Genomic DNA, 25,213 nt, shown 5'->3' with positions numbered 1-25,213 from the left:
TCGATGGGTTGAATGGCCTACTACTACTCCTATGCTTTATGATCAATATTTCATTGCCTGTAAAGGCTTTGAGAAACACAGTACTTGTGACGGCTGCTATATAAATGCAACTCTTACATTTTTTTCACTTCTAGTGTTGATAATTGTTTTAAATAAGCTAAATTGAATTTGTTTAAAACTTCAATAAAAAATAAAATTGAAATAATAAAACTCATATTTTTGAGACGGCCACACAAAATGGGGTAAAGGGAAGATGTTTGAACAAGGCTGGTTTTCTTCAGGTGTCCATTAGAGGTCGTCTCTTTACACGCTTCTGGTTATAAAACTGAAGAGGGGAAGAAGACATTCACAACTCTTTCGAGAGAGAGAAAAAGTTGATGACGCCGAAGTGAAACTCCACCTTATTCCTGTCGCTGATTTAACCCAATCTGAGCATTATTCACTTCCTTTTTTTCTGGGCACCGTCGCTGATTCAGTGAAAAGCAAGTGAGCGGAGCAGGAAATAGACCTTTGGCCGGGGGGGGGGGGGATTTCCTTGCGAATGGAAAGCTACTGAGACACCACGGGGAGCAGGGCTTTAGGCTTCAGCTCGTAATGTAGCGGCTGCGGTCGCTGCAAATACAGCATCAGAGACGGTCCAGTCCCCAAGTCACCAAGGGACAAGATGCTGCAAGCGATGTCTCAACCATAATGACTGGTAACTCCAGGGACACACCGTAACATTCACCTCCTGCGTCTGCCTGTTTTCTTTAAACAGCTGTACGTTATAAAACAAAAGGTAAGGAATCTTGCTCCCATCGCTGAGTAACTTTGCACAGGGTGTTTTTTCTTTAAAAAATTGTATTAGCTTCACAGATGCAAGGTAGGAGCTAGGACGTCTTCCTGTGCAGGAGAGTGGTTCTTTTAATAAGTGAGAGCAAAGATCGACTCCTTGCTCCCAGAATCAGGCTGGGCTCTAAGGAGGATAGACTTGAAGTGAAGGAAGCCTCACGTTTAATTCCTCTTCACTAAATCCCTATTGTTCCTTCTCAGCTGTAATGTTGCCCATCCCCCCCCTCTACTGACAATCTGACAAGTCATCCAACAACTGGAGAAACACTGTTAGCAGTGGCAGCTAGGGTCAGACACTGATTTTGTGTCAATGGCTGGAGAAGAGTGATAATGAGGATTTTAAAACACACACACACACACCCACATAAGTTGCTGTGATCTGGAATGCATTGGAAGTAGATTTCAAAGGTAACTTTCAAAAGAGGTCTGGATGATTGCAAGTTATGGGGAAAGGGCTGGCGAGTGAATTTGAGACAGTCCTGGATAAAGTGTGCTGATGTTGCAGTGTTAGCTGTGCCTCCATTAGTAGCACACTTGCCTAGCAGTCAAAAGGTTTTTGGTTCCAGTTCCAGTCCCAGTGCAGTGCTGACAAAGTGCCATCTTACAGAATGGTGTTAAAGTGAGCCTTAACCATTTGCCTTCCCAGAACTCCCACATGCTATTTTGAAAAAAAAAACACAGGGGAAATTCTCCCCAGTATCTTGGCCAGTATTTGCCCCTTCACCAATACCTCAAAAACAGATGATCTGGTAATTATTACATCTCTGTTAATGGGATCTTTCTATGCACAAGGAGGGTGACCCTCCCATTTCCCACATTACAATAGTGACCACATATCAAAAAGTACTCAATGGGTCTAAACTACTTTGTGATGCCCTGAGGTTTGGAAAGGGGCTATACGAATGCTGAGAGCAGTTGGTGGAGTTGATACTTTTGTGTGCTAACCCAAGGGAGAGGTAAGGTTGGAAGTGCAGTTTTTTTAAGGGGATCCTGCTCATTGTCCAGTGAGATCTGCTGGGATGAGCGTGGCTGTCGGATAAGAACGGGATCAGGGTCACTTGTGATCATTAAAACAGAACATGCTGGAAATAATCAACAAGTTGGGCAGTATGTGGAGAGAGGAGAATTGATGCTTCAGGTCGATGATCTTTCACTAGATGTGATGATTTCTAGCAATGAAATTTTTTTAGACTCTCAGTGAAAGAATAACCTTTTTTTTATTAACCTGTAAATGAAGTGAAGGTATAAACATGCAATTCATTTGTAAAAAGCAGAACTTCAAATAAAGTTAAATGCTTTTGAAGATAAAAAAACATAAGCAAATCTGACTGGTGCCAAACATCTTGAATCATATAATTGTCTATATTTCTTGAATATTCTAAACCTGATAGTGTTTCAGTTACAAATCTAAGAGTTGCATTAATTAGATTATTGCATTCAGTGCCACTGGAGACTCCTGCCAATTGTCTCTGTGTTCCCTACAATCAGGAATGAATGATGATGCAGGTAAAACAAGTAACCATAATTTATAATAATCATAAAAACAAAGACTTAATAACTTAAAATAAGTAATGTGTATTGAGTATATAGAATAACCTGACAGGTCATAACAATGAGACCTCAGCTTTCATGACCTATGCACTGTAATCTCACACATGAACCCATACATACATACTGTCTGTACCTTGTGGTGAGAAACCCGAGTTAAAATCACTGAGACAAAGCCCATTACAGTTGAGCAAGCTGGTTTCTTTTACAAGTGGTATGTGAATGAACAGAATATAATTTCCAGTGAATGCTAATTTATTAGACAAAGCTCTTTTTTTTTGTAAACAGAAAGGTATACAGCATTCCATTAAAACCTGTTGGTGGGCTACATCCACTTTCTGAGCTAGCAAGCTCACGCAATTAATTAAACGTAATCTTTTCAGAGTTTTTAATCTCTACCTTGTCTCGTGTGCTCTCGCTGTCTGTCACTGTTTCTACTCCAAGCTTCTGCTGCCTGCCTCCCCCAGCTTGACGCAAACACCAGAGCCTTGACCTCTGACCCTACCTCAGCTCTTTCACTCTTTCATGTCAGCAATTGATTCCTTAAGCAATCAAAGGGACCTGCTGTTTTCCTCTTGGGCATTGATCTTCCTGTGGTCCTCACATGAATGAAGCCAACCTCAACATTAAATGAATGAACGTATTAACAAGTTTTGCTACGATTATATAAGGTGCTGGTGAGACCATATGTACTGTGTGCAATTTTGGTCCCTTTCCTTGAAAGTTTTTAACAACATTGGTAGCAGTTCATAGAAGGTTCACTCGACTGAAATCTGGGATGGGGCGCAGTTATTTAAGACAACATGTTGAACAGCTTAGGTCTGTGTGCCCAAACTTTTGGTCACTTGCTGACAGTCTTCATTTCAAGTTATGGTGTTAAATTTTGCATGAGATTGCTCTATGCTAAAAGCTTTACACAACTGCAGCTTTGTCATTGTTAGTAGCAGCAACTCAACATAAATGTTTCCTGTGTGAAATAGTCAATAAAGTTGAAATATGACATGTCACCTAGGTTTTTTCCTAGAAAATGAGGCTTCTATTTACAACAACGTTCTATACACAACAGATCAGGGGATAAATTAGGCATGTCCAAAATGGGTGGGTTGGATGGTAAATGAAGGGCTGGTTAGCGGTGGCGTGTAAAAATATTACTGTGTGCACCACTTGCATCAACTGATCAGTGCTGGAAATCTTGTAATCTCTATTTGCCATTTGTTAGGGCGAGCATTTCCATTTAGTTACAACAGTGGCTAGGCATTCTGTCTGTCTGCCTTTTCATTCAGCCTCAACTACTGAGTTTGGGCAATGGACTTCCTTTGGATTAGTCTCAGCTTATCAATAAAGTGGTTTTGCACTACCTTTTGCAGGAAAGTCTGCTGCTCCTACCGTCTGCCAACAGATGCATAGGAAAGATAGTACGGTCATGTTACTAATGTATCCTGTACAGTCAACAAGTCCTGACATGGGACTTGAACCTAGGGTTCTCCAGCCAAGAAGTACGGATGCTACCACTGCATTATAGGAGTTCCTGCAAGGCTTTCAATCAGCTTTATTAAATATTTCTCTTTGATTTACTATTAACTCCTTTTGCACTCTGAGCTAAGGAAACAATGAGATAGTAAGAACTGCCGATGCTGCAGTCAGAGTAACACAGTGTGGAGCTGGAGGAACACAGCAGGTCAGGCAGCATGAGAGGACTTGGAAAGTTGACGTTTCGTTCGGGACCTTTCTTCAGAAAACAATGATACCTCGCCCTTGAACTCTGCCAAATATTCAGTATTATATTTTAGGACCGCACTTTGCTTGTGAGACTTATTTTTATTTAACCTATTTTTCCCAATCAATCTGTTTGGAGATGTTATCACACACTTCTGGAGCAGATACGACTTGAACCCTGGTCTCTTTGTCCAGGGTTAGGGACACTACCACTGCTCGTGAGAGTGGCCAGGCAGACTAGTTGTACTGCTCCTTCTGCTGTTTCATCTGGGATGAGCTAACAGCATAGATCAACCAATGAATCTGGAGCAGAGCTGTTGCACAGAGTTGGACCATGCAGTATGCTTACCCAAGGAGGGATCTTCAGCACCATCAATAAATCCCCAATTAGCTATGAACATAGGTTTGGGAGGAAGCCGCTTAACCCCTTGGACTGTCCTGTACCATTCAATGAGATTACATTAGTCTATGACTTAACTCCACACAATACCACATTATCCAATATCATTTAATATCTTTGGTTAATAGGAATCCATCCATCATAGATTTCAAATAAATAAAAGATCTGGATCAAATGCCATTTGCAGAACAGAGTTCCAAAAAGCTTTTATCTTTTGTGTGTCGAGGTGTTTGCTAGGTTATCCTTCATTGAACTAGGGAGAAAATCCAAACAGGATGTTGTCAATGTATTTTGAATTCTTATTTAATCCTTTGGCCTATTCCTTGCTAGAAAGTGCAATTGATATATTGTTCTGTGATTCATTGCTTTGTATTTTTCTCTTGACAAAGGATCATCTCAGTACCAGGAGGGAAAGTAACCTAATGTGATCATTAGCTGGAAATCATTTTACAGTACTCTTGGTCAAAGATAAATGCCACACTATATTTCTAGAAATAGATAATGTGAATAATTCATTAGCTGCTCCTGACCACATGCAAACCCACTTGTTCATAATTTGATGGGATTATTCAAGTGGTATCTCAAGAGTTGAAATTCAAATGTATGGTTAGTTAGATATTGGGATGTTTTCATCTTTGGGAAAATTACACTATAGTAAATTAACTCTTTCATATGTCTTATGCATCGCAGAATCTGTTTCTCCACTATTAGAATCATGCGTAGCAGAGAAAAAGGCAATTAGATCTATCGTGTTTGTTCTCTGAAAGTGCTACCAATTAGTCCATCATCCCCATCATCCTGCAAATATTTCCCTTTTGGAAGTTATTGTTGAATTTGCTTCCACTACCTTTCAGGCAGAGCATGCCTGATAATTCAAACAATTTATAACAATTAATTCAACTAGAATGAAGAATGATCCAGTCAAAATGGATTCACTCTTTGTGGATCTTTCCATGTAGCTTCCTGATCCCCTAATGTTCACTTCCAAGCTTCTTTATTTCTCAGTCTTCCTTAACACCACTTCTTAAAGCCTTTGTCTTTGACCAAGCTTTTGGTTACCATGCTAATATCGCCTGTGTATCTTGGATTCACAAGTTTTATGGTAATGATCCTGTGACCTTCGTTGGAATGTTTTACTTGTTAAAGTTGCTACTTAAATGCAATTTGTTGCGCAGAGGAGTCTGATGGATTGTAGTTTTACTTTATCTTCTTGACCCAACAACATTATTGACAAAAACTTAAAAGTATGTTTACATGACCACTCAAAAATTGACTTTATGTAAACTGTAAACTAAATTGGTTTCTTCCAATATTTGAGCTGTTTACAAGATTTATAATCACAGTTGATATTTGCAAGATTAATTTTGCGTCAAATGTGCAGCCTCACTGTATACCATAGCCGAAAGACCTTAGATTTCCCGTTGCACCATTGCTGTGCTACCCCTAAATTTATATGTCCCTTAGCAAGTATTTTCGGCAGACCAAAGAACATTTTTTTACCAATTTGATGCTCCTTCAGCCACAGTTGACATTTGCCTCTGTGTACATCCCTTGGAACAGGCCCTAGAGCACAAAGTCCAATATCAAGGAACTGCTCAGGATGAACAGCGACAAAAAGCATTGCATGATTTCAGTATCTTCATTACAAAGACACATTCCAGAGGAGGAGGGTGACAGTCTGTAGGAAGAATGGCATTGATGGACTAAATGATCTTTGCTTATGTCTTAGCTTCTCTCATAACTGTTTCCATGAAAGAAATAACTTAGCATTGAGGGTGATGTGCAGTACTGTGAAAGATACAAAAATCAGAAATGCTAAGATGCATTTTCTAAGAATATTTATCCAATCTGAAAGTTCCAGATAACCAACCTGCGATTAGAATGATACAGTGCAGAAGAAGGCAATTGACCAATCATGCCTGTAATGGTCTTTGAAGTAGATATCTCGGGTAGACTCTTTCCCCAGAGGCTTGCAAAATATTTCCATTGAGTATTTATCTAATCCTCTTTTGGAACTTACTGTTGAGTCTGCTTCTACCGCCCTTTCAGGCACTGCATTCCAGACCATCGTAACTCGCTGCATAAAAAAACTATTCTCATCTCCCCTCTGGTTTTTTTGCCAGTTACCTTTTAATTTATAATGTCTGACTAATGAATCTCCTGGCAGTGGAAACAGTTTCTCCTTATTTACTCTATCAAATCTCCTTGTGGTTTTGAACACCTCTATTAAGTTTGGATGTTTACCTTTTCAGGAGTTTTGAGACTTGCAATTGAAGTGGTGAAAGCTTGTAGAATGAAATTTAATGTCAAAAAGATGAAAGTTATGGAGAGTGGGCAGCTAGGACAGGTTGAAGTACCTGGGATCTTCTTGTGAGAAGATGGTTACATCTATTTAAAAAAAAAAATGAGCCAGTATAGCAATGGCAAAGGATGCATTTCCAAACTTAAAAAATTGCTCAGTGAGTGAGGTGAGGTCTTGAGGAAAGAATTGTCCTGATTGTGATTTGGGGTTTCTTGTTGTATGAAGCTGAAAAGTGTACCTTGAGAAGAGCAGACATCCAAAGACTAGAACATTGTGAGATGTGGATCTGGTGAAGGATGGAGTGGTCAGTTAGAGAGACCACAAGGACAATGAAAAAGTTCTCAGACTGGTGAAGAAGAAAAGGTCATTGGGGAATATCATCAAGAAAAGGAAACCACGTTGGATTAGTCATATTCTAAGGCTTGAAGGAGGTAACTGAGGGAAAATTAGAGGGATGTAGAGAAAGAGATTGGGGTTTGATAACTTGAAATTGAAAATGGGAGGCTCCTAGGAGCAACTGAAGGGAATAGCACAAGACTATGGGATGTGGTGAAATGAGCAGAGGACTGGCTGTAACTGATCATAAGGAGAAGAAACTCAGCTTCACTAGTCTCTCAATGAAATTGATTTCAATGTTTCAGTCAGAGAGAGAGAGAGAGAGAGACAGATCATGTTTTCTTGTTCTTTGTTGCCTCTGTAGTTGTTTCTACCTAATATGTTTCAAACTTTGAAAGGTCATCGATCAGAAGAATTAATTCTGTTTCCCTTTCCTTAGATGCTGATTGACCTCCAGAGTATTTTGAGTATTTTCTCTCTTTACTTTGCTTTGTACTTTTGCAGGTTATGCAGCACGTCATGCAGTATACAGCAGTAGTTTTTCCAGAATGACATTATCATTCTTGGGTGTTTGTGCTCATGTCTATCCCAGTTCACTACTGTAGGCACTCTTTAGCAGATGCCAGCTGATAGCTTGAGAGTGATCTTAAGTGAGTGCTTTCCACCCCTTTGCTGCAAAGAATAAATTTGAGTCTCATCTATCTTGTCATTTTGAACCATGGCTGAAGGCCATATGTTGAAATGATGGTACGTATCCTTTCAATTTGTGGAACAGAGTGCTGGACTTCCGAAATGAGTTGGCATTTATTGTGAGTGGCAGATTTTATTGAATCAATATATTGCTGCCCTTCAGGAACGATGCCAGGCCCTGAGAGCTGGTGATATTTACTGGAATGGTACTGGGGAGAGGGACTTAGATTATGTGGAGAAGCAGGAATTGCTTTCCTTGGAGCCAGAAAGGGTAAGGGAAGTGTGGAAGTGTTAGTACTTAGCAGAAGTGTTCATAATTATGAGAGATTTTATTAGAATAAATAGGAAGAATCTATTTCACTGGTAGGAGGTTGGTGTCTAGAGGACCGAAGTTTATTGTGATTGACAAACGAACCAAAAATGAGAAAGGAGTGACTTTAAAAGACAGTTGAATACGTATTTGAAGGGGAAATAATGCAATGATATAGGAAAGGACTGGGGGCGACTAGATAGCTCTTTCAAAGAGATGCTATAATAGGCCAAGTGACATCTTCCTGTACTGTTTGATTCAATGATCATAGCCTGTAGAGTCATAGAGTCATACAGCACGGAAATAGACCCTTCAGCACTACTTGTCCATGTCAACCAAGTTTCCTAAATTGAACTAGTCCCATTGCCTATTTTGATGTCCATGACTTTGACATGAGTTTTCTGATTCTGCACACTTGTAAATCAGAGGAGAAAGGAATCAAAGGAATAACACAGCATTGTGGTTTAGTTGGTTAAAGTGGCTCTGTAGTAAATAAGAAATCCTAGGTTCAAATCCCAGTGTTGCCTATACTTCACTTTAAGGGGTGGCACAGTGGCTAAGTGGTTAGCACTGTTGCCTCACAGTGCCAGGGACTCGGGTTCGATTCCAGCCTTGGGTGACTGTCTATGTAGAGTTTGCACGCTCTCCCCATGTCTGTGTGTGTTTCCCCTTCGTGCTCTGGTTTCCTCCCACAGTCCAAAGATGTGCAAGTTAGGTGGATTGGCCATGTTAAATTGCCCTGTAGTGTCCAGGGATAGGCAGGTTAGGTGGATTATCTAAGGGAAATACAGGGATTGGGTAGGGTGGGGTGCTTTTTGGAGGGTCGGTGTGGACTCATTGGGCTGAATGGTCTGCTTCCACACTATAGGGATTCTATGATTCTGAATGGGTTAGATGAAAAAGGTGTGGAGGATAAGCTGACGCTATCATCGTCCCAGGGTTTATCTTTGACCAGTAATTGAACTGGAAGAACCACATAAATACTGTGTCCACAACAGCCAGTCAGAGGTTAAGAATTTCGTGCTGACTCTCCTCCTGACTCCACAATGTCTGTTTATGGTCTATAGGAAAAAAATCAGGAATGTGATGGAATCAAAGATTTTAAACTTTGAGAAAGTGTTGTGTTCGCTGAAGATTACCAGGATTACTTATTACAGCCACCAAAAGATTTGACCTGTGGTTTACTGGAGGAGTCTCAGTGGTAGCCACAATCCTATAGATTTGCAGCTGACAGCTGAAACTGCTAAAGGATTTATGGAAACCTGAGGTTGAAAGCAGAAAGAAGCAGTAATTATCTAAGTGCTGTTTTCAGTGAAGTGGATTGCAAAGAGAAGGGAGTGTCTGGGGTCTAACAATAGCTTCTGATCACCGAAGAGAATACCACCTAGAAGCTTCAAAGAAAGCTGCTACCATGTAAAACTGGCTTGATGTGTTGGCTAAAGCAGTGGTTTTGTCAGTGTGTTTGTGTAGGTGTGTGATCTGGTGGAAGTGCACTATTTCTTTTTAAGTATGGTTTTCAGTCGGTTGCACGTGATGTGTTTGGGCAGGCCGCACATTTTTCTCTCTGTAGGCAGAAATTATAAATTGGAAATCATAAGACTCTGTTGTTTCAGTTTGATTTCCACATGGTGCTTTTCAGAAATTACTATCCTTGTGAGTAAACTTATTTTGTGCGATTTTTAAATTGGAGTTTGCCATCCACAGTTTAAACTTGTGGAGTGAGTACTGCATGCTTTAATTTTCATTCGCTGTATAATAAAACAAAATTTGATTTCCACTTCCCCTCTCTCTCGCCAAACCAAATTGGCACAAGATGTTTCCATTTGTAGGCGAGACCAAACTTAGGAGCTATAAACATAAGATAGTCACCAATAAACTTAACAGTGTTTTTAAGAGAAACTCCTATACTCGGGGAATGATGTGAGTGTGGAACTTGCTATTACAGAGAATTGCTAAGACAAATATGAGACAGGCATTTAAGGGGAAGCTCAAAATACCTGAGGGAGAAATGAATAGAAGGATATGCTGATCAGTTTGGATGAAGAATGGTAGGAGGAGATTAGTATGGAGAATAGGCCAGTCCTATTGACATCCTAGGGGGTAACCATTAACTAGAAACTGAACTGGACCGGACACACACATACCGCGACTACATAAGCAGGTCAGAGGTTAAGAATTCTGTAGTGAGTAACTCTTCTCCCTACTCCGCAATGCCAGTCCACCATCTACAAGGCATAAATCAGCCCTGGGATGGCATGCAGCTCCAACAATACTCAAGAAGTTTGACACTATCCAGGACAAAGCGTCCTACTTGATTTGCACCCAATCCACCACCATCAGTTTCACTCCCTTTGTCATCGATGCACAGTGGCAGCAGTGTGTACCATCTACAAGGTGCGATGCAGCAACTTGGTAAGGCTCCTTCGATAGCAGCTTCCAACCTCTATCGGCTAGAAGGAAAAGGGCAGCATGTACATGAGAGCACCACCACCTGCAACCTTGAGTTTGAGTTTGATTTATTATTGCCACATGCACTAAGATACAGTGAAAAGTGTTGTTTCGTGTGCTATACAGGGGTGGTACAATATAAAGTGCATCAGGGTAGCAGAACAGAGTGCAGAATATAGTGTTACAGTCGCAGAGAACATGCAGAGAGAGAGATCAGAATTAATATTTGAGGGGTCCATTCAAAAGTCTGATAAGAGTGAAGAAGAAGCTGTTTTTTAATCTGTTTGTAAGTGTATTCAAACTTTTATATCTTCTGTCTGATGGAAGAGGGTGGAAGAGAGCATAACCGAGGTGGGAGGGGTCTTTGATTAAGTTGGTTGCTTTCCTGAGCTGGCAGGAAGTATAGATGGAGTCAATGGATGGAAGGCTGGTTTGCATGATGGACTGGGCTGTGTTCACGACTCTGTAGTTTCTTGCAGTCTTGGGAATAGTAGTTGCCATGCCATGCTGTGATTCGTCCAGGTAGGATGCTTTCTATGATGCATCTATAAAAATGAGTAAGAATCCTTGTGGACATGCTGAATTTCCTTAGCCTCCTGAGGAAGTAGAGACGTTGATGTGCTTTCTTGACTGTTGCATCAACGTGGGTGAACCAGGACAGATGTTGGTGATCCTGAACTATATCCTTGTTCGTTTGCTGACACCGGGTCAAATCCTGGTGCGGTGTTCCAGACAGTACTATAGATTTTCTTGCAACTTGCCATCCCCTTCTCCAAATCAATCAAGAATGAACAATAAGTATTGGCCTACCCAAGGACAACCATGTCCCATGTGTTAATAATTGAAAAAAAGTTGAATGTAGGGATTCTATGATTTCATATAATGTGGAAGCAGGCCATTCAGCCGATTGAGTTCACACCAACCCTCTAAAGAGCATCCCACCTAGACCTGCTCCCCAACCCTATAATCCTGCATTTCCAATGGCTAGTCCACCCAACCTGCACATCCCTGGATACTACGGGCAATTTAGCACGGCCAGTCCACCTAACCTGTACGTCTTTGGACTGTGGGAGGAAACCAGAGCACCCAGAGAAAACCCACACAGACACGGGGAGAATGTGTAAACTCCACACAGACAGTTGCCTGAGGGTGGAATTGAACCCGAGTCCCTGGCGTTGCAAGCCACCATGCTGCCCTCAGATATAGAAATAGATATCCAACTTTTAAAAACTGAAGACACAGTGTTTCACGAACCAAACACATTCTGAATTATACAAAGAGGTAAGCTTTAAAACTGAAAACTGTTTAACATATTCAAGATTTAAATTAAAATGGCATAAAGGATGAAAGAATCTTTGTTGGGTAGAAATTCTGTTTGTCCAAAAGGGAACTGACACAACTATATTGACTCAATAACTACTATGGAATGACTTGGGATCGATGGCCATTCAGCTCAAACTGTCTCAAACTCCCACAACATTTGTGTGCTAATGACCAGATTATCTAAGTCTTGTGACGTTGTTTTCCGGGGGGTAAATATTGACTCTGGCCTCTGGGATGAGCTCCCCTGTTGTTCAGCAGAATGATGCTTTGGGTCCTTTTACATTCACCTGAGCCAGTCAGATGGGACCTCAGTTTAACATCTCATTTGGAAGACTGTACATTTCAGCACTGTGCTGGAGTATTAACCCTGACTCTTGTGCTCAAGCCCTGGAGTGGAAGTTGAATTCAGAGACCTGTGTGCTGCTGACTCAGTCACATGCTATGGAGGAGTTAAGTTGATCTTTTCATGTTCACCCCTTTGCCGGACCAGAAAATGATAAACAATGTACAAGTGGTTTAGTAGAAGCAGGACAAGAAGAGTGGATGGATTCGATTATAAGAATAGGATGAGGCCATTCAACCTCTTAACGTGTTCTACCTTTTAGCAAAATGGTGGTTGATTGCAACCTAAACACACAAACCCACTATTGCACCATGATTCCTTTAATATTTTTGGTTAACAAAAATCTATCAATCTCAGAGTTAACATCGACCTGGCAATAATTGCCATGTGTGTAAGGAAGTTACAAAGGGTGGTAGAAGTTTGGATGTAGAACAATTTTGTAATTTCATTCCCGAAAGGATCTGGCTTCGATGCTTAGATTGTGGTCCCCGAGTGTCAGACGAAAAAGTTTCTCTCTATTTATCCACCCAATCTGTTCTCCTTGATTCGAAAGTTTTGAAATTATAAAAGTGGTCAGATTGTTTCCTAGTTTTCTTCTCCTGTATCCTCTACCACACACGCACAGACATGCACACACTCGCACACGAAGAATTGAATGCGAAGAGAATTGAGACGCTGCAGAATAGAAATTAGCCGACACACTCTATTGTAGGTTGGGTGTGGTCTTGAGCCAGGAAATCCTGGTAGTGACATATTGCTGTGTGCTGATCCTACATTTCCAGGCACTAGATCATCCTGCAGCTGGTGGGCACCATACCAAGACCAACAATAATATGTAGCAATGTGAATGTCCGAAGGGGACACATTCAATATGTAATGACTTGGCCCAGGGTATTTTGCCACTAGGAGATGACTGCTATTTTAATTACACTCACAGCACTGACTTCGATGCATAGGGAAGTTGCATGAATATCCTGTTTCTGGGTCCCACCATCCATTCACATTGTTCGCCAAGCTGCATTGCATCTACTTTGGCAATGTCTCAATTATAAATCCTTATGTTCAGATCTGTCCTTAGCCTTACTCCTCTCTACCTCTGCCTCCCCCAGCCCTGCAACCCTTCAAGATTTCCACACTCCCTCAATCCTGACCTCTGGCACATTCTAAATTTTAATCTGTTCATTATTGGTGGCTGTACCCTCAGATGCATAGACCACGTTCTCTGGAATTCCCTCCCTAAACCTCACTGTGTCTTGACCTCTGTCTTTCCTCTAAGATCCTATGAGATGATCTATTAAAACCTATCTCTGAGATCAAATTTTTGACTACCTGACCTGATACCCACTTAAGTGCCTTGGTGTCATATTTTAACTGTTAATGCTTTTGTGAAGCCCATCAGGGTTGTTTTAATATATTAAAAGAGCTATTTAATTGAAAGTTGGTATTAACCCAAATAGTGAAGAAGGCATTGCACACTCAACTCTGATTCAGAAAGTAATGAGGTGAGGCTTGACTTCAGAGACCAGAACACAATCTAAATTAACACTTCAGCACCGAATTGACGGAGTGGTGCACTACTAGAGTTGCTGAGGCTTTAAACTAAGGTCCCTTCTGCCCACATGTTCTGCGGTATATTTGAAGGGTGGGGGGAGTACTCCTGGATTTTTTGGACAATATTTACCCCTCAACCAATGCCTAAAACAGAGGTTCGAATCATTGTTGTTGTGGGATTGTGATGTGTAAAATTGGTTGCAATGTTTATTTATATCAGCAGTAAACATCTTTAAAGTGCCCAGAAGTTGTGAAAAATGCAACTGAAATGCAAATCTTTTCCTTGTAATCTACAACAGAATGTTTGGCGATATTTGTTTGTTTATTTTTGCTGAACTCTACGATTGTACTGTCTGTTGAGCAGCTTTTTATGGACTGACTAGCTACCCTTCAGCCAGTTTTGGCAGTTCCCAGGGCCATACACTGAGGGCTGTGTTACAGTGTCCGCCCATGTCTTAGTGAATGGAGTGCTCGTGAATAGCTGGAACACAACCAATGTCTCTTCGCTTCTAAGTGCACACTCTTAACAGTTTGACTCTTGGTCGTATTTCCTTTCATTGGAACATCTTTCCTTTTGTGTACATTACAGCCATGACTCATTGTCAGAGGAGCAGTACAAAGACCGTATTGTTTCTTTGAGCTCACAGGCTGCAAGGAGTTTACATCTAAGCTACCCTGCACATTAGCCAAATGCTTTGAGCACAAGATGAAAGGTTTGGAGTAGAATAAAGCATGGAAGCTCTCTTAAGATTGCAGCCTGAGGCTATTCTGTGGTATTAACAACTCTGTTAACAGGCAGTGGCAGAGATGGAATTTTGCTGGCACTTTTGTTTTCAACCATCCTTTTCCACATGCCTCTTTTATTCCCCACAGCTGACTGGCGACATGCAAGAGGATAAGAAGAGGCCTGCTCGCTCCCTCCCGTACAGCTCGGCTTTGAATGGGAGGCATTGCCAATCCCCAGGCTATATCCCTGGCAGAGTGATGCCTGTCCGGCCGCCCCCTGCTCCTAGGGTGACTGATCCCACTGTGCAGCGGTCTTCCTCCAAAATGGATAATCAAGCCATCTTTACACGGAGAGGGAATGATCAACGGCACAGGTCTGACCCCAGGAGAAAGAAAGTGAAGAATAGCTGCATATGCTTTGGTATTTCTATGGGTATATTGCTTATTGTGCTCGCAGTTGTCTTGGGAACAAATTCCAAGTTGAAACGAGATGGTAAGTGTCCAATCAAACTCACGATCTTTGCAAGCATATAGAATCACGAATGATTATAGCACGGGAGGAGGCCATTAGGCCCATTGTGTCAGTTTCAGTTCTCTGTGAGAGTAACTCAGGTAGTCTCATTCACCTGCCTTTTCATTAGAATCCCTGCAATGGGGAAGTAAGCCATTCAGCCCATCAAGTCCACACTGACCCTCTAAAAAGCATCCACCCAGATCCCTCCCATCTCTGTAACCCTGCATTTCTCATGGTTAATCCACCTATCCTGTGCATCCCTGGACAGTACAAGGCAATTAAACCTGTTAACCCACCTAGCCTGCATGTCTTTGGACTGTAGGAGGAAACCAGAGCACCTGGAGAAAACCCACGCAGACACAGGGAGAATGTGTAAACGCCACACAGACACTCGCCCGAGGCCGGAATCAAACCCAGGTCATTGGAGCTGTGAGGCATCAGTGCTAACCACTGAGCCACTGTGTCACCCCTTTTCTCTAAAGTGTTGCAATCTTTTTTTTCAGGTGCTCATCCCATCCCTTTTTGAAAGCATCAGTTGAATCTGCCTCCGCCAACTTCTTGCGCATTCAAGATCCAAAGCACTCGCTGCATAAACCTCATATTTCTCTTGTCATCTTTGGATCTTTTTGCAAATCACTTTAAATTTGTATCTTTTATGGATTTTGGCTGTTCTGTCAGTAGGAAAAGTTTTTCTTTATCTCATCCATCTAGACCTTTCATGATTTTGAACACCTTGATACATCTCCTAATGCTGAAGACGCTTGCATACAATCTTGTGACCTATATATCCCTGCAATGAACCCCAACACTTTTTCCACTCTATCACCAAGATTGCATATTTCCATCTCCGTGACGTTGCTTGTTACTACCTCTCCCTTCTCTTATCTGCTGCTGAAGCCCTCCTCCATGTATTGGCTACCTATAGACTTGGCAATTCCAATGCTGCTCTGACTGATCCTTCACCTTCCACACACTTGAGCTAGTGTAAAACTCTGCTACCCATATCCTATCTTGCATAAAGCCCTATCTGCTCATCAGCTCCTCTGCTCACTGACAGACACTGGCCCCCAGTCTGACAATGCCTTGATTTTTAAACAAAATGTTCTCAAGTTTCTTTTCAAGGCCCTATGTTGCCTCGCCCCTCTGTAACCTTTTTCTGGCTTCCACGCTGCTTCAATTCTAGACTCTTGCACATCTCTGATTTCCCTGCCTCTGGAAATCTTTGCCCTTATCTGTGTCTCTCTTTACCTCTAAGATACCCCTCCCCTACACTGATATCTCTGTGTTTAAACAGTGTTACATTTTGTTTGTTAATGGTCCTTTTAAAGCTCTTTGGGACACTTTTGCTATATTAAAGGTATTAAAAGATATAAAGATTTATTGGTGAGTAATGTAGCATTACTGGTTTGCCAGTCCTATTATAAGGAACTTGAAAAGGGCAGCATGGTGGTACAGTAGTTAGCACTGCTGCCTCAGAGCGCCAGAGATATGGGTTTGATTCCAGCCTTGGATAGCTGTCTCTATGGAGTTCGCATGTTCTCCCTGTGTCTGTAGGTGCTTCGGTTTCCTTCCACAATCCTAAAATGTGCAGGTTAGGTGGATTAGCCGTGCTAAATTGCTCTGTAGTGTCCATGGTCGTGCAGATTAGGTGGATTAGCCATCAGAAATGTTGGATTATGGGAACGTGGAGAATAATCTTTGGAGAGTCGATGCAGACTCAATGGGCCGAATGGCCCCTATCTGCATTGTAGGGATTTGTGAACTGAAAAGAATGTCAACAATTTCTGTTGAGAAATTCCACCCTCCTGCAACCACAGTGCTTTAGATTGATTCCTCCCATTTTCTATAAACTGTTGTGCAACCATTTTCCGGCTTTTATTATGAACTCATTCTCTGTCATTCTTGGGCAATTCACAGTATTCTATTTCCATGATGCAAAAACTGCAATTCAATGTGGTCTTTCTAGGTCATAGTTTTTTCCTGTAATCATGCCCATGTTCACTGTGAAGCCAGCTGTACCTTTTCAGTTTTAAAAAAAAAAGTACAACATGTTTTCAGTCAAAAAACTTGCATTTTTTGGTGAGGATCTGGTTAGAAACTACAGCACAAAAATAGGTTGTTCAATGTAACCAGTCATTGATGGTGTTTTTAGTTTAATGTAAGTAGTAATCCTAATCCACCCTGTTGGGGTGATTGTAGTGAACAAAACTGAATTGTCAGCTATGAAATATAAACACCATCTTACTGCAAACGTAGCATGTTAATTCTATATGCTTTAGTCCTTTTAGCTTACAATCTTGTTGCCTTGCCTACGGTTTTTACTGACTTCAGCTTTTAATTTTGGAACATGTCTGGGAACTAGGATACTTAAAATTTCTCATCGGATTTTATCAAAACATCGGTTGGATTAATTTTGAGGCACAGGAGGAGTCCATTTTGTCCATCATCCTGTGCTGTGCTGTGCTGGCTGGGCTATTTGATTAGTCCCACTCTGCCCTATCTGCATTATCCTATAAATGTTTCTCTCCAAAGTATTTATCCAATTAGTTTTGAAAGTTTGCTTATGAATCTATTCCCACTGCTCTTTCAGGCAGTGTGTTTTAGATCACAAGAACATATTGACATTTTTAAAACAAGAAGTTCTCGTCTCCTTTTTGGTTCTTTTTATCAATTCCCTTTAACCTGTGCCCTCTTGTGCCACTGGAACTAATGCCACCTTATTTACTCTGGCCCAAACCACCTCATCATTTTGGAAGTAATCAAAGTGTTTAACATTATAAATGTCGACTCCAGGATTTATGCTTCTTTTATATTAACAATAGGGATTTGATTTTACCAGTCGGGGACTGAGGTCATTTATTGTTTTGCGATATTTCAGAGAACTGCCCTGATCAGAAATTCGGATTTAGGAATTGGAATCCAGGTCATAACAAACACAAAAGAGTCATCATCAAGAGAGGAGATAATCTCAGACTAGTTTCATCAGCAACTGTTCATTCCATTATCATTCAGCACGGAGGTAAGATGACCATTTCCATTACAGTGTCTCTTGAAGAGAAAATTGTGCTTTTTTATTTATCATATTCATATTACTTGTCCAGAGGTGTTTTTTTTGGCTGAGTAACTCTTTCTTGGAACTATTGAGTAATGCTGTTGTTTTTAACTGTTGTACCATTAAGAGTGTACCCTTTCACCACACCACGTCCAAATGATCTACCTATATCTCATGAAGGCAAAAAAAAATTATATAGAACTTTACTGCATTGAAATAGGCCATTTGGCATAACTGCTCCATTCCCTTGAGAGTTACATCACAAGTTATACACTGTTTCAAACACATTCACTGCATAAGAGTTCAACAAAGCAAATACTAGTGCCTTAACACCATATGTTGGTGGGGGGGTGGGGGGGGGGGTGTGTGTGTGTGTGTGTGTTTAAATTCCACACGAGCCATCTTCCACTCTTCTTCACCTTGCCGTATCAGCACAACCTTTGGTTCCTTTCTCCCTCCTATGTCTAGCTTCCCTTTCATTGTATCCATGCTATTTATCTCAATATATATTTATATATCTTTGCTCCAAGGCAAGAGAGTTCCACATTCTCCGAGTAATGACTTTTCTCTTATTGTATTTGTTAGGGCTACTTTATAAATGTTATATATTCTAATCTAGTTTGGACTGCCCTGTGCATAAATTCAAATACCTCTATCTCTTGAGCATTTGGTTTTTCCGTGGAGAGAAGTACTCCAGCCAGTTCCGTCATTAATCGAATGATGCAGATGACAGCAAATATATTTGTTTTTGCACCTACTCCAGTCCTCATTGAATTGTGAACTCTGCTCCAGGTGGGATGCTGGAAGCTCGATTTAATACCTTGCCCAAAGTTGACGCATTGATTATTTTATTGTGGAATCAGTTGTAGTCATGCCTTTCCCAACCACACTGATCCACATTGTGACTTAGCAGGGATCGCAACAGCAGACCACTATTGTGGGTCCCAGTCCTTTCCTGATTTGAGATCTTGGCACAGATTGCTCCATATCAAACCATGTTGTACACCCCTTGTGCAAGTGAGGAGATATCTTCCCTCACCTCCACTCTTTAAAAACATAATTAATGTCCATCTTAAAACAATGAACACATGCTGTACCAATTTTTGCTGATTTATTTCATGGGATATGGGCATTGCTGGCAAGGCAGCATTTGTTGCCCATCCCTAACTGCCTTTGAGAAGGTGGTGAGCAATTTTCTTAAACCGTTGCAGTTTATGTGTCGAAGGTGCACCCATAGTGCTGTTAGGGAGGGAGTTCCAGTTTATTGAACCAGTGATGCTGAAGGAATAGCGATATATTTCTGAGTCAGGTGGTGTGTGGCTTGAAGGGGAATTTGCAGGTGGTAGTGTTCCCTTGCGTTCTAAGTGGCAGAGGTTGTGGGATTGGAAGGTGCTGTCGAAGGAGTTGTTGAGTTGGAACATTGTATCTTGTAGATGGTACAGACAGCATCTGTGCACTGTGCATTGGTGGTGAAGGGGGTGAATGTTTAAGACGGTGGATGGAATGTTAATCAGGTGGGCTGTTTTGTCCGGGTTGGTGCCAAGCTTCTTGAGTATTGTTGGAGCTGCACATCTCCAGGAAAGTGGGAAGTATTCCATCACGTTCTTGACTTGTGCTTTGTGTGTAGTGGACAGGCATTGGGAAGTCAGGATGTGAGTTATTGATCACAGAATTTCCAGCCTCTGACCTGCTCCTGAGGCCACAGTATTTATATGGTTTGTCCAGTTCAGTTTCTGTCCCATGGTCATGCACCAGATGTTTATAGTGGGGGACTCCGCAATGGTAATGCCATTGAATGCCAAGGGGCATTGGTTGGTTTCTGTCTTGCTTGAGACCACATTGCCTGGTGCTCGTGCAACTGTAACTTGCCACTAATCAGCCCAAGTCTGAATATTCCTCAAGTTTTGCAGCATTTGGTCATGGACTGCTTCATTATCTGAGAAGTTGTGAATGGTGCGGAACATTGTGCCATTATCCACAAACATCCCCACTTCCGACCTTCTGATGGAAGGAAATGGAGGGATTGTCATTGAAGATGTTTGAGCCTAAGATCCTACTCTGAGGAACTCCTGCAGTGATGTCCTGGGACTGAGATGATTTGCCTTCAATCTTTTCCACAATCTTTTTCCTTTGTGCTACATATGACTCCAACCATTGGAGAGTTTTCTCTCTGATTTCCATTGACTCCAGTTTAGCTGGGGCTCCCTTATACTCTGATGTCAAAGGCAGTCACTCTTGCCTCCATTCTGGAGTTCACCTCTTTTATTCATGTTTGGACAAAGGTTGTAATGAGGTCAGGATTCTAGTGGCCTTGGTGGAACCCAAACTCACTAACACCAATGAACTGTTTTTTTTTTAATGAATGCCCTATTGATCATTTTGTTGATGATCGAGATTAGACTGATGGGGCTACAATTGGCCAGGTTGGATTTGTTCAGTTTTTTTATTGACAGGACACACCTGGGCAATTTCCCATATGGCCAGATAGGTGCTGGTATTATAAATGTACTGGAGCAATTTGGCTAGGGGCCTGGCCAATTCTGGAACACAAGACTACAGTACTATTGCTGGAATGTTGTCAGGGTCCATGGCCTTTGCAGAATCCAGTGCCTTTAGCCGTTCCTTGATCTAGGATGCAGTGAACTAAACTGAGTGAATACTGACATCTGAGATGCAGGGACTTCAAGAGGCAGTCAAAATTAATCATCCACTTGGCACTGCTTCCTGAAAATGGATGCACTGCCTTTTGCAATGATGTGCTGGTATCTCCCATCATTGAGGATGAGGGTATTTGTCTCCTCCACATCTTAGTCATTTAATTGTCCACCACTGTTTATGACTGATTTGGCATTACTGCATAGCTTCGATCTGCTCTGTTGGTTATGGAGACGCTTAGCTCTGTTCATTGGGTGCTGCATGTGCTGTTTGACAGCAAGCAGCCCCATGTTGGAGCTACACTAGGTTGACACATTATTTGTAGCTATGCCTGATGCAGGTCCTGGCAAGTTCTCTTCAGTTGAATGAATGGGAATAAGTGCTTGCTTTAGGTTACTGTACCAGTTATAATGTTACATCCTTTTGGGAATATTATTTGAGTATGTCGCTCAAATGAACCAAAGGAATGAGAATCGCATAAAACAATCGTAATTTGACCTTGAAACTCGTAATCTAGAGTTCACACTACTGCACATTTCTGTCATTTAAACAAAGAACCTAGACTGGGCTTGTATTCCTTTCAGAATAGTAGAAGGAGAGATCCATCTGAGGTATTTAGAATCGTAAAGAATTTGAATGGATAGATAAAGAGAAATTATTGCCAGAACAAGATGGTTGGGCAAGGTAGGGGGTTAGGTGGAATCTTGAACCTTGTAAAAAGGTGAATCGCTGCTGATTCCAGCATCCCAGGGGATCAGGGTTACAGGGCTAATGGAGTTAAGATACAGGTCAGCCATGATGTAACCAAATAGTAGATCAGATGTAAGGGGCTGAATTATCTTCTTTTTCTATGTTCCTTTTAAAAGTGTGAATCAATCTACCCTTCTCCATCACGCTCTCATGTTTACTACCTATTATCCTTATGATGATGGCTGACCTCTTCATTTAAATGTATTCAACTTGCCTGAGAGCTTTTCTCTCATCTGTTGTTCTACAGGAGTGTTGGTCTTTGCCGACAGTGCAGATGGTTCCCAAAATATTTCCCTAAAATGTGGTTACATCCTGGTAAAGGATGGAGGGGCGCTTCACATTGGAGCAGAAAAATGTCTGTTTAAATCCAGGGCCAAGATCACGCTCAGCGGCCGATCCGATGAAGGTGAGGATGTGCCAGCGTTTGGCAAGAAGTTCATCGGGGTGGAGGCTGGGGGCACTCTAGAGCTGCATGGTGCCCAGAAAACATCGTGGACTCTGCTGTCCAGGAGCCTGCCCCCCTCTGGGCTGGAGGCCGGCTCATATTTTGAGAAACCAACCACCCGTGGATTGAATGTCCGAGTGATTGATCAGGACACGGGGCAGGTGCTTCTGGCTGACCGGTTTGACACTCATGAATTTGCCAATGAAAGCAGGAGGCTGCAGAACTTCCTAAAATCTCAAGACTCTGGCCGAATAATTGCTATTGCTGTGAGGGACTCAGCTGCAAAAAATCTACTTCTGGAAACGAAGAAGACTATTCAGAAGTTGCTTGGAAGTAAGCACGTTCAAGATTTAAGTTACAGGTAAGATGCAACTGAATTTCTGCTTCTTGTAAACAGTGCATGTAGGCATATTAATAAATAAACCTGTGATTATCTTTTGTTTTCTTCTTTTGTTTTTAGTTATAAGGCACAGGTGTATTTTCCAATTTCCAATCATTATCCTTCTTGGGTAAAGATTGAAGCCGATTACAGCTCCCTGTGCAGTAATAATCTCAAAAGTGAACTCTCAGCATTGATAGCCAGACCTTCAGATATGTTACAGACTAGAGCAGAACCCCCTCAAAATATAATAAGAAGGTAGCCTAGACCCTAGCTTTTCCTTATTTTAAAGTTAAACATAGAACATAGAACAGTACAGCACAGCATAGGCCCTTTGGTCCACGATGTTGTGCCGACCTATTGTCCTACTCTAAGATCAAACTAACCCACATACCCTTCATTTTACTATCATCCATGTGCCTGTCCAGAGTCCCTTCAAATGTCCCTAATGTATCTGACTTTACCACCACTGCTGGCAGTGCATTCCACACACCACTATTCTCTGTGTAAAGAACTTAGCTCTGACATCTTCCCTATACCTTCCTCCAATCACCTTAAAATTATGTCCCCTTGTGATAGCCATTTCCGCCCTGGGAAAAAGTCTCTGGCTATCTATGCCTCTCATCGTCTTCTACACCTCTATCAAGTTACCTCTCGTCCTTCTTCGCTCCAATGAGAAAAGCCCTAGCTCCCTCAACCTTTCCTCATAAGACCTGCCCTCCATTTCAGGCAGCATCCTGGTAAATCTCCTCTGCACCCTCTCTAAAGCTTCCACATCTTTCCTATGATGAGGCAACCAGAACTGAACACAATATTCCAAGTGTTGTCTAACCAGGGTTTTATAGAGCTGCAGCATAACCTCACGGCTCTTAAACTCAATTCCCCTGCCAATGAAAGCCAACACATCATAAGTCGTCTTAACAACCCTATCAACTTGGGTGGCAACTTTGAGGGATCTATGGTCGTGGACCCCAAGATCCCGCTGTTACTCCACACTGCCAAGAATCCTCCCATTAATGTTGTATTCTGCAGTTAAATTCAACCTTCCAAAATGAATCACTTCACGCTTTTCCAGGTTGAATTCATCTGCTGCTTCTTTGCCCAGCTCTGCATCCTGTCAATGTCCCGTTGCAACCTACAACAGCCCTCCACGCTATCCACAACTCCACCAACCTTCATGTCATTGGCAAACTTACTAACCCCCCCTTCCACTTCCTCATCCAAGTCATTTACAAAGATCACAAAGAGCAGAGGTCCCAGAACAGATCCCTGTGGAACGCCACTGGTCACCGAGCTCCAGGCTGAATACTTTCCATCTACTGCAACCCTCTGTCTTCTATTGGACAGCCAATTCTGCATCCAGACAGTCAAATTTCCCTGAATCCCGTGCCTCCTTACTTTCTGAATGAGCCCACCATGGGAACCTTATCAAATGCCTTGTTAAAATCCATATACACCTCATACACTGCTCTACCTTCATCAATGTGTTTTGTCACATCCTCAAAGAATTCAATAAGGCTTGTGAGGCATGACCTGCACCTCAAAAGTCATGCTGACTATCTCTAATCAAACAATTCTTTTCCAAATAATCATAAATACTGTCTGTCAGAATCCTCTCCAATAATTTGCCTACGACAGAAGTAAGACTGACTGATCTGTAATTCCCAGGGTTACTCCTATTCCCTTTCTTGAACAAGGGAATAACATTTTCCACCCTCCAATCACCTGGTAATACTCCAGTGGACAGTGATGATGCAAAGATCATCACCAAAGGCACAGCAATCTCTTCCCTCGCTTCCCGTAGTAACCTTGGATATATCCCGTCTAGCCCAGGGGACTTACCTATCCTCATGTTTTTCAAAATTTCTAGCACATCCTCCTTCTAACATCAACCTGTTTGAGCATATCTGCCTGTTTCACGCTGTCCTCACAAACGTCAAGATCCCTCTCACTAGCGAATACTGAAGCAAAGTATTCGTTAAGGCCTCCCTTACGTCCTCTGACTGCGTGCACAAGTTCCCTCCACTATCCCTGATCGGCCCTACCCTCACTCTGGCCATCCTCTTGTTCCTGACATAAGTATAGAATGCCTTGGAGTTTTCCTTAATCCTACCGGCCGAGGCTTTTTCATGCCCCCTTTGAGTTCTCCTAAGCCCATTCTTCAGTTCCTTCCTGGCTACCTTGTAACCCTCTAGAGCCCTGTCCGATCCTTGCTTCCTCAACCTTAAGTAAGCTTTCTTCTCCCTCTTGACTAGATATTCTACATGTCTTGTCATCTAAGGTTTCTTCACCTTACCATCCCTTCCTTGCCTCAGTGGGACAAACCTATCCAGTACTCACAGCAAGTGCTCCCTAAACAATCTCCACATTTCTGTCATGCAAATGTGAGGTGCTATGTTCTAGACACAATTTGATTGGTCAAACTACTCAACGTTAAGCAAAACACAATTTATTCAAACTCTATCGTTAAAATACAACAGAAGAAAGAAGAACTTGGAATAACGACTGTATTGAAAAACCTAAGAGAGTAATAGATATAATAACCATTACTAATTAACTGTTCCAATATAGTAACATCCTATAAACACACCCTTGGCTAAAAGGCAAATTCAGAAAACACATTTGACTCACATGCAGTTCTCCAATCCAGGAGGAACGAACATCAAAGACAATTCTGAGAGAAAACTGACAGTGTGTGGCAGCCAGGAAAGATTCACTGCCTTCCAACCCAGCAACAGCTGCCAAAAACTAACTAAATATCCTGGATCTGTGAGAGCTTGACGACACTCACTCAGGCTGCTGCTATTGTTCTTTTTAAAATAAAAACCCAAGGCCTTACAAGTTGTTTATCTTCTCATAGACTGCTTGGAACTTGTCCCCCAATTTCTCTCTAA

At 41.8% G+C, this 25,213-nt stretch overlaps 1 protein-coding gene across 2 annotated transcripts in view; it reads left to right on the top strand.

Moving 5' to 3' along the window:
• Window positions 1-281: 281 nt before the first annotated feature.
• The window catches only part of cemip2 (cell migration inducing hyaluronidase 2), a 71,583-nt gene continuing 46,651 nt past the window's right edge, over window positions 282-25,213 (top strand). For both annotated transcript variants that reach the window (XM_020513859.2, XM_048592993.1), the window contains exons 1-4: window positions 282-778; window positions 14,672-15,017; window positions 17,917-18,057; window positions 21,743-22,301. In XM_020513859.2, coding sequence (XP_020369448.1) covers window positions 14,684-15,017; window positions 17,917-18,057; window positions 21,743-22,301 — 1,034 coding nt within the window. In that variant the 5' untranslated portion in view covers window positions 282-778; window positions 14,672-14,683. The remainder of the gene's footprint in view (window positions 779-14,671; window positions 15,018-17,916; window positions 18,058-21,742; window positions 22,302-25,213) is intronic.

The sequence above is a fragment of the Rhincodon typus genome, chromosome 3 (genome assembly GCF_021869965.1).
Source record: "Rhincodon typus isolate 14 chromosome 3, sRhiTyp1.1, whole genome shotgun sequence".
In the NCBI taxonomy this organism is placed as follows: Eukaryota; Metazoa; Chordata; class Chondrichthyes; order Orectolobiformes; family Rhincodontidae; genus Rhincodon; species Rhincodon typus.
This window is presented reverse-complemented; position numbering and strand designations above follow the sequence as displayed.